Here is an 11,032-nt window from a genome sequence, read left to right as displayed (position 1 = left end):
GTAAGTATCATTGTTCCTTTAACGTGGTAGAGAGTCGCCAAATCCGCTCTTATGTTGTAATTTTCAGCAACCTCAACAGTCCAAAGGAAAAAAAATACTTTTAAATCCCTTTTATGAGCCTACCAAGTACATCCTGGATGGCGGGATTGAGATCTTGTCTTCGCATTGCGCACAATCTCCACAATCATCGGCACGCAGCCGCGAGTGCGGCGGAAAATCTGTCAAAATTTTCAATTCTCCTGGAACATCGCATTTAATTTTTCTCGTATCCTTCCCTTCTGCACTTACAAGAAGCTGCTAAGAGGAAAACGAATATCCCGTGCAATATCGTCCAACGACACATCGAAGCGAATTTTGCCCAGCTATTTGCGTGGTTTTTCACGCGAAAAGAAGGTGAAAAAAGTGTCCCCATGTTAAAATGATAAGAGTAGTGAAAAAGTGATTGTGGGTGTTGTTTATCGCATTTTAGTCTCTCTATTTAGAAAAATAAATTCGCCGCGGAGGCGATCTGTGTTGTCGAGATCAAATCCGCTTCTAATCTCCGGGAGTACGGGCTCCTGGAGCATCATTTTTTCTTTGCTAAGTGGAAAAGAAAAGGCGTCAAAATAGCAGCCAAGGCGTTGAAACTGGGCGCTATGCCAGAGCAGAGCAATGACTACAGGGTGGTTGTGTTCGGTGCTGGTGGTGTTGGGAAGTCCTCACTGGTGAGTATCCTTATCACGTTGGGTGGGTGGTTGTTGGGGGAATTTTTTTTTAAATATTGAAATAGAAGCAAAAATAGCCTGATTTGGGCGGTCTCCAAATTATACCTTTTCCTTTTTTTCTACCTACAGGTTATCCGCTTCATAACGGGTAGCTTTCGTGACTCCTACATCCCCACAATAGAGGACACATACCGCCAGGTAAGCCCTTCTAGCTAGAGTCTCTATTTTAGATTAGCCCTAAATATCACAGAAGAGGGCAAAGTATCTATACGTGTCATGGGCTGTGGGGTGCCCAATCACCCGTTTTGATATAGATAGCAATGCGATGTACTCGAGTGGAAGATGCGTGGGAGGAATGAGTGTGGGTGGTTGAGATGTCTTTTTCGTGGGATTCAATGGATCATAGCGAATGCATTTTAATTTTTTTCCGCAAATTGATATTTGCCACTTTTCCCCATGGGAGGTGGCTGACACCCTAATCCCACCCAATTCTATTAATCTGGATTATGGGAGAAATTCCATTTTGCCGGACTCGCCCCAGGATCAGTACATATACACCCACAACCCATTTAAATGACCTTTACTGGCAACTCCGGATCCTGGGTATCTCATTAAATTTACTTTGTGGCGTGGGTTGGAAGCTTCCCATACACGCATACCGCCGTAGGCTCTTTTTCTCAATATATGTACGTTACGTACATACAGTACGACCCTCTCTATGGATTTCCTATTCCTAGAATGCCTTACGAATGAAAATGTTCTTATAGAGGAGCACTTCTAATTATAGCCAACGTCCTATTAGCTTTAAATTTTCATGGAATTTATTGGTACATCGGTGTGCAATACATAATTTATTACCTCCTAAAATTTTTAATAATTTTCCTAAAATAACGAAAGGATAAAGGTAATATTTCTTCAACACCTCACATAGGCATGAAATATTTTGCCACATGCGCTACTCATAAAAATTACTACCAGATACTTTGTAATGTTTTGTACGTAATTTTATGCAGATTTTCTTTTAATTTTATATCAAAGCCTAATATATTATTAATGTTTTATTAAAAATTTAAAATCGATAGTATAATAAAAGCATTTAGCTCATACATTTACAATGTATAGGTATCAATACCTATATATAAAATGCAAAAATGATTTTTTTATGTGATCGAGGGGAAGCTCGAAAAATTCGGGAAAATCTCATTTCTCTTCAGAAAAAAAAAGAAATGTAATAAGAGGCTTAAGAATTTGTTTTATTCAAATTTTTTCTTGAATGTATAATGGTTATACATTGAAAGTATAACTGTTGTGCATTGAAAGTATAACTGTTGTGCATTGAAAAGATAACTGTTGTGCATTGAAAGTATAACTGTTGTGCATTGAAAGTATAACTGTTGTGCATTGAAAGTATAACTGTTGTGCATTGAAAGTATAACTGTTGTGCATTGAAAGTATAACTGTTGTACTTTGAAAGTATAACTGTTGTGCATTGAAAGTATAACTGTTGTGCATTGAAAGTATAACGTTATACATTGAAAGTATAACTGTTGTGCATTGAAAGTATAACTGTTGTGCATTGAAAGTATAACGTTATACATTGAAAGTATAACTGTTGTCTGTTGTACTTTGAAAGTATAACGTTATACATTGAAAGTATAACTGTTGTGCATTGAAAGTATAACTGTTGTGCATTGAAAGTATAACGTTATACAATGAAAGTATTACGTTATACATTGAAAGTATAACGTTATACAATGAAAGTATTACGTTATACATTGAAAGTATAACTGTTGTGCATTGAAAGTATAACTGTTGTGCATTGAAAGTATAACTGTTGTGCATTGAAAGTATAACTGTTGTGCATTGAAAGTATAACTGTTGTGCATTGAAAGTATAACGTTATACATTGAAAGTATAACTGTTGTGCATTGAAAGTATAACTGTTGTGCATTGAAAGTATAACGTTATACAATGAAAGTATAACGTTATACATTGAAAGTATAACTGTTGTGCATTGAAAGTATAACTTTATACATTGAAAGTATAACTGTTGTGCATTGAAAGTATAACGTTATACATTGAAAGTATAACTGTTGTGCATTGAAAGTATAACTGTTGTACTTTGAAAGTATAACGTTATACATTGAAAGTATAACTGTTGTGCATTGAAAGTATAACTGTTGTGCATTGAAAGTATAACGTTATACAATGAAAGTATAACGTTATACATTGAAAGTATAACTGTTGTGCATTGAAAGTATAACTTTATACATTGAAAGTATAACTGTTGTGCATTGAAAGTATAACGTTATACATTGAAAGTATAACTGTTGTGCATTGAAAGTATAACTGTTGTGCATTGAAAGTATAACGTTATACATTGAAAGTATAACTGTTGTGCATTGAAAGTATAACGTTATACATTGAAAGTATAACTGTTGTGCATTGAAAGTATAACTGTTGTGCATTGAAAGTATAACGTTATACAATGAAAGTATAACGTTATACATTGAAAGTATAACTGTTGTGCATTGAAAGTATAACGTTATACATTGAAAGTATAACTGTTGTGCATTGAAAGTATAACTGTTGTGCATTGAAAGTATAACGTTATACAATGAAAGTATAACGTTATACATTGAAAGTATAACTGTTGTGCATTGAAAGTATAACGTTATACATTGAAAGTATAACTGTTGTGCATTGAAAGTATAACTGTTGTGCATTGAAAGTATAACGTTATACATTGAAAGTATAACTGTTGTCTGTTGTACTTTGAAAGTATAACTGTTGTCTGTTGTACTTTGAAAGTATAACTGTTGTGCATTGAAAGTATAACTGTTGTGCATTGAAAGTATAACGTTATACAATGAAAGTATTACGTTATACATTGAAAGTATAACTGTTGTGCATTGAAAGTATAACTGTTCTGCATTGAAAGTATAACTGTTCTGCATTGAAAGTATAACTGTTATACATTGAAAGTATAACTGTTGTGCATTGAAAGTATAACTGTTGTGCATTGAAAGTATAACGTTATACATTGAAAGTATAACTGTTGTGCATTGAAAGTATAACGTTATACATTGAAAGTATAACTGTTGTGCATTGAAAGTATAACTGTTGTGCATTGAAAGTATAACTGTTGTGCATTGAAAGTATAACTGTTGTGCATTGAAAGTATAACGTTATACAATGAAAGTATAACGTTATACATTGAAAGTATAACTGTTGTGCATTGAAAGTATAACTGTTGTGCATTGAAAGTATAACTGTTGTGCATTGAAAGTATAACTGTTGTGCATTGAAAGTATAACGTTATACATTGAAAGTATAACTGTTGTCTGTTGTACTTTGAAAGTATAACTGTTGTGCATTGAAAGTATAACTGTTGTGCATTGAAAGTATAACGTTATACATTGAAAGTATAACGTTATACATTGAAAGTATAACTGTTGTGTATTGAAAGTATAACTGTTGTGCATTGAAAGTATAACGTTATACATTGAAAGTATTACGTTATACATTGAAAGTATAACTGTTGTGTATTGAAAGTATAACTGTTGTGCATTGAAAGTATAACGTTATACAATGAAAGTATTACGTTATACATTGAAAGTATAACGTTATACATTGAAAGTATAACTGTTGTGCATTGAAAGTATAACGTTATACAATGAAAGTATAACGTTATACATTGAAAGTATAACTGTTGTGCATTGAAAGTATAACGTTATACATTGAAAGTATAACTGTTGTGCATTGAAAGTATAACGTTATACAATGAAAGTATAACGTTATACATTGAAAGTATAACTGTTGTGCATTGAAAGTATAACGTTATACATTGAAAGTATAACTGTTGTGCATTGAAAGTATAACGTTATACATTGAAAGTATAACTGTTGTGCATTGAAAGTATAACTGTTGTGCATTGAAAGTATAACGTTATACATTGAAAGTATAACTGTTGTGCATTGAAAGTATAACTGTTGTGCATTGAAAGTATAACTGTTGTGCATTGAAAGTATAACTGTTGTGCATTGAAAGTATAACGTTATACAATGAAAGTATAACGTTATACATTGAAAGTATAACGTTATACATTGAAAGTATAACTGTTGTGCATTGAAAGTATAACGTTATACATTGAAAGTATAACTGTTGTGCATTGAAAGTATAACGTTATACATTGAAAGTATAACTGTTGTGCATTGAAAGTATAACGTTATACATTGAAAGTATAACTGTTGTGCATTGAAAGTATAACGTTATACATTGAAAGTATAACTGTTGTGCATTGAAAGTATAACGTTATACATTGAAAGTATAACGTTATACATTGAAAGTATAACTGTTATACATTGAAAGTATAACGTTATACATTGAAAGTATAACTGTTGTGCATTGAAAGTATAACGTTATACATTGAAAGTATAACTGTTGTGCATTGAAAGTATAACGTTATACATTGAAAGTATAACTGTTGTGCATTGAAAGTATAACGTTATACATTGAAAGTATAACTGTTGTGCATTGAAAGTATAACGTTATACAATGAAAGTATAACGTTATACATTGAAAGTATAACTGTTGTGCATTGAAAGTATAACGTTATACATTGAAAGTATAACTGTTGTGCATTGAAAGTATAACTGTTGTGCATTGAAAGTATAACGTTATACAATGAAAGTATAACGTTATACATTGAAAGTATAACTGTTGTGCATTGAAAGTATAACGTTATACATTGAAAGTATAACTGTTGTGCATTGAAAGTATAACTGTTGTGCATTGAAAGTAACGAAAGTATCACCTTTTCCTATGCAAAAAAAAATGAGAGGTAGCATTTCAACCATTTTTTTTTCTTTTTAATAAAGAATTTTCAAATTAAAAAAAATGAATAGATTTTTCAGCGTAAACTTTTTATGAATTTCACATTTCTACATTAATTCATCATTATGAATATCTTGTTGAATACTTTTTGAGATAATTAATAGTTTGTTAACCAAAACTTTCTTTCTCAAACAATATGTAATTTAAACTTTAAATCAAGGAGTTGAAAAGTTATAAATAGGAGCAAATGACTTCTTGTGCGTGATTTTGGGGTTTGTCAGCAAAAATCGAAGTAAAAATTAATTCCAAGGATTTCACAGGAATGACCTCGAATTAACGTCCACCACATAGCAAAATATAATCTCTCTTTGTTTTGTGGAGTCAATGTGTTCAGTTCATTCATGATATTTTGGACATTAAACGGTTTGTATTTAAAGAAAATTTATTGAGTTGAAAATTTGTACAAAAAAATGATGTCCTGTGGTGGCCAAATATCATATACAGGAAGTGATTAAATTCGACGATCCCAAAAAATTAAATAAATAGTTAATTTTTTTTTCATTTATTCGGTATGTTTTTAATATATAGGCTCACATGGTTTTGTATCTTTAATTTTCAACAGGTAATCAGTTGCAATAAAAACATTTGCACACTTCAAATCACCGACACAACTGGTTCTCATCAATTCCCGGCTATGCAGAGACTCTCAATCACAAAGGTTGGTTACACAATCTTCCGCCCCATTTGCTGAATACTCATGGAAGGGAATCATTGAAGGGGGTACATACAATATAAGACATTATATTAATAAGTTGAATGTCTTCAACAGGGTCATGCTTTCATTCTCGTGTACTCCGTGTGTTCGAAGCAGAGTTTGGAGGAATTGCGTCCAATTTGGAGTCTTATCAAAGAACTAAAGCCAAACATTAGTGAAATACCGGTAATGCTAGTTGGCAACAAATGCGACGAAAGTGCTGAGTTGCGTGAAGTATCAACATCAGAGGGATCCACGGAAGCCTCACTGATGGGCGTATCATTTATGGAGACATCAGCAAAAACAAATCACAATGTTACAGAGCTATTTCAGGTAAGAAATATATGTCCTTACAAAATATTTAATGCAATATAGTAAAAATATTTTCTGAAGAATGTAAAATATTCATGAATTTTATATTTGAAGGAACTGCTAAATATGGAGAAGAACAGAAGTGTTTCCCTGCAGTTAGATGGTAAGAAAAATAAAAAGTCCAAACCGAAGAAAAATAAGGATGTATCGAATGGAACCATAACTCAGGAGGGTGGTGAGGGTAGTAGTGGGAATGGAAAAGAAAAGTGTCATGTAATGTAAAATGGAATCTTATTAGGTGAATTTTTTGTGGACGGATATAAGAATGAGAGGAATCTCAAGAACTTTTTTTCAATCGTAAATTTCTCTCCCTTTTTCCAATTTAATCAATCTCTAAAATGATAAACAAAAAAAAACACACAAAAAGGGTATATTTTATTATTGACTTTTATTCTTAAACTAGTTGTAATCTGATTATATATTATAATGTAAATATTTATCCAAAATGTATATGACTTGAACTTTGATGTATATAATAATGTCTTTGAGGAAAAAAAATGATTTGTGACCTTTTTATCTTCAATACTTTCACAAATTTATAAGTAATGACATTAACAATTTTCAAACAAAAGACAAAACAATAACGTTAACCGAGGATTTGTATACTTTCTTCTATAAACAAAAATATAAATATAAAATATGTAAGTAAAATTTTCTTTTCCAACAATTCCGCAGACGATCTGTGAAAATTGAATCGAACTTTAAACAATATTGTGTTTTTTATTAGCAATGAAAGTGCGGGTACGAGATAGGAGAAAATGCTAATTGTGCAGGATGTGGTGTTGCATCTATAAATAAAACAAAAAGTTTATCATAATTCCAATTCGTAGCACAATGAAAAGATTTTACATGAAAAAAAAAACAAACAAAAAAATACTGCAACTTTTCGTTTATCGAAATGTTAATATCGTTACACGGTAGTATACATACATATATAGTTGATACAATCTCAATAAATCTTTGTGAGCTAAAACGATAAAATTCACGAAGAAATTATATTTTATCCAGAATTTATACAGAAAAAAAATCATATAGCAATGCTCTGGGGTGGTATGTAAATTAATATTGCGATATTTTTGTGCATATACCCTACATGAATTTTTTTCTGCCTTTTTATGCTCATAAAATCATTAACAAGGTTTTTATTTATAATTTTGAGAAGAGAGAACAAAGACGAATTTTAAAATTCTGTATATGCACCAAAAATATCGCAATATAAATGGTACGCTCCTGATATATTTTTTGGGTTGATTTTGAAAAAATCACATATCATCCAGAAACAACTATACATATTGCATTAAAAAATGGAAAATTATGAATCCGAATTAAAAAAAAGAGAGTGAGAGAACAGGGGCGTAAAAATGTAGTAAAAGAATTGGTATATACATATATTTTCTTATTTAAAATTTAAATGTCCTCAAGTGTAAACTCCTTTTAGTTGGTGATAAAAATTACAACACCATTAAATGCTTTTATCATAGATCTTATAAAAGTAAATAAAAATTCCAATCACAAAATAATGGGAACAATTTTTTAAATTAATTTATATATTAGTTGTATATAATATGAACTTTTAGAATCTGGCAGCTTCTGCAGTTGAGTTTTATTGACCTAAGTTAAGTGAAAAAAAAATGAATTCCCCAAAACTAAATACAATTGAAAGTTGGCATGTTGTTCCTACATTTTCTTTAGATGACCCAATTTTCTGTTGACTGCTTGTAAAAAAAAATCTCTTTAAATTGATATTTGTATTTTCTAAATTCGCAAAAAATAACGTGTCATGCAATGTAATCAATTTCAAACTTAAAAATGGATTTATTGGTTATAATTGGGTGTTTTTAAAAACTCCAACTTCAACCCTTTCACCAATAAATCATGCGGTGTCGAGTCACGCGAACTTGGTGCAAATAGTTTTACTTTTATTTTCGTGATGTGAAAATTGATTCTGACAATAATTCCGCAATTTATATAAAGAAAATTAGGCTCCAATTTTCTTTTAATCACACCCAACAAGTTATTGAACACTATTTTTGAGACTTCTACTAATTAATTCCAAATGTTCCAAATGTAATGTTTCCAAATTAGATTCCCGAATTCTCTGGAAATAGCCGTATATTACGGGAAAAAATGTAGATTTTTTTAAATTAATTTTTCTTAAGAAAATAATGTAAAGATAAAAACACAAAAAATTAAATTTTACCAGTGAATCAATAACTAAAATAGCATAATGATAGCAACTACGCGTTAAAAAAAAATAAATTTTGGGCTTGTAGTGAAAGAGAAAAAATACGATTTGAATGAACATTAATAAAATAAAATAGATCATTTTCAGAATATGAATTAATTAAATTAGATTTAAAAGTCATTAAAAATCATTCTTAAACAAAATAGACGAATGCAGCATTGAAAAATTAAAAAAAATATATTCAAGGAAAAACTGCTTATAATTGTATTTGACTTCTTATATAAAAAAATTTAATAAAGGTAGTAAGTAAAAAAATAGATAAGACAAAAAGTAAGAATAGAGAAAAAACATCGGCTGAGAAAGAAGTAAGAAAAAAAATTGACAATAGTTCATTAGTTTATCGTATTATATAGTTGCTGTATTGTTAGAAAACACTAAACCACCTACAACTCGGAAATTTAATCATTTTTCTTCAACATTTTCCTTTATACACACAAACAATATAATTCCTTTTATTTCATTTCACAAATTGGAACGAATTAACAATCCAGACGAAAAACTTTTCTCTAAATGATTTTTATATGAATATTTTAAAGCTCTCAATTGGAAATATTTAGGTGCTTTTCTATTATTATTTGTGCATTGTACATTATTAAAAAAAAAAGAAATGGAAAGAAAACATGATGTTAAAAAGCTTTAACGTTAAAATTGAATATTAAAAAAAATGTTACAGTATCATCTGAAGCAAATATAAAATGGTTTGCCTTAATAAAAAAATTGTTACCATGTTGCTTTCTCAGCAGAAAGTGACGAGTTTAAAGTGAAAAAAAAATATGGAGTTGTTAGAACATGGTCAAGTTCACAAGCGATTTATTGTCGAGAAAAAAAATTTAAATTCAACTTGTTATTTTCATCAGGAGAAAGATTGTAAAATAAATCGAATTAGACTCAATGAAGCCGAATACATAATAATAGAAAAAATAATCCAACGTCTTTGAATGCATTTTATTGCAGTTATTAAAAGAAATCTTAATAAAAAAAATGGATAGTAGGTACACAGCATAATTTCTATGAACAACAAAGATAAAGATTATGTGGAAAAATTATTTCGTGAAGGAATTAAGCTTTTTTATGAAATGACATTGATGTTTGCGAACAACGAATTACTTACACTAGCGAAGAGAACTTCAAGAATTTATGAAAACGAAGAAGATTAAAAAAGTGAAATATGATAGTTACCAAAAACTTTCCTATTTATTTAAATGTTGCTGATTGTTTCTTTTGTATAGCGAATCTTGGAATGTATAACTTTTGTAATCTATTTATGATTTTCAGAGGAAAAAAAGATGATAATGGTACACTGAAACACGTGAACAGATACACCAAAATTACTGTTAAATATAAATCAAGTATTATTATATATACACAATTATAATCCATTTTACTTCAATAAAGTTGTAAAAAAAAATACCTTGACTTTCATTTTTTTACGTATTGGGAAACTTAGTCTGTGAGGAAGCTTTTAAAGCTGATTTGGAAAATAGTTTTCTTTAAAAAAAAAATAAAACTCTGCACAGGATTTTGTGCTGCATATGTCATAAAAAATTGAAGATGTATCTTTTTTTTATTACTATCTTTCCTGCACATGAAAATTAATAGCTTACAGTAAAAACTTCACAGCAAATCAATACAATATGGATGTTTTGTGACACTTTCTATTAAAATCATAAAGTCAAGCATCTGCAGAAAAATTGTTTGATAAATCAGTTTGTTCTTTTTTCGCTATTTTTATTTTCTCTCGTATATGTATTACAACGTTTACAAGATATTGTAAAATTTCCAGCTTATACGCTTCATCTAATAATGTTTCAATCAATAAAGGAAGACATCGCTATAAAAAAAATCATAAAAAAATCGAGGTTCAGAAACTGCAATATCCAGGGGTTTATTTTTTCTTTCACTTTGCAGAGTTCAGGAAGCAGAATAAATAATGTTAGTTTGTAAAATAAACAGAAGAAAAACGGATGCGGGCTTACCTGGAATTCTGCAATTCATCTCGCTTGGAAGAATATCTCTGCAAATAAATTGAAAAAGTAGGTACTAGGTACTCAAATAACTGCATTAGCACATATATAGCTCTTTCGTTGAAAGTTTAAAATATTGATATTATTTAAATCTTGA

General features: G+C 29.9%; 1 protein-coding gene across 1 annotated transcript; it reads left to right on the top strand.

Annotated features, from left to right (window-relative positions):
• The first annotated feature begins 211 nt into the window (after window positions 1-211).
• On the top strand, window positions 212-10,318 carry LOC129790276 (GTP-binding protein Di-Ras2). The gene is made up of 5 exons (XM_055827719.1): window positions 212-704; window positions 834-902; window positions 6,163-6,258; window positions 6,370-6,627; window positions 6,721-10,318. The coding sequence occupies exons 1-5, from the start codon at window positions 636-638 to the stop codon at window positions 6,886-6,888; spliced, it is 660 nt and encodes a 219-aa protein (XP_055683694.1). The 5' UTR covers window positions 212-635; the 3' UTR covers window positions 6,889-10,318.
• Window positions 10,319-11,032: the final 714 nt, after the last annotated feature.

Source organism: Lutzomyia longipalpis, chromosome 1 (assembly GCF_024334085.1).
Source record: "Lutzomyia longipalpis isolate SR_M1_2022 chromosome 1, ASM2433408v1".
Classification (NCBI taxonomy): domain Eukaryota; kingdom Metazoa; phylum Arthropoda; class Insecta; order Diptera; family Psychodidae; genus Lutzomyia; species Lutzomyia longipalpis.
The sequence above is the reverse complement of the archived record's forward strand: the minus strand, read 5'-3'. Positions and strand labels throughout refer to the sequence as shown.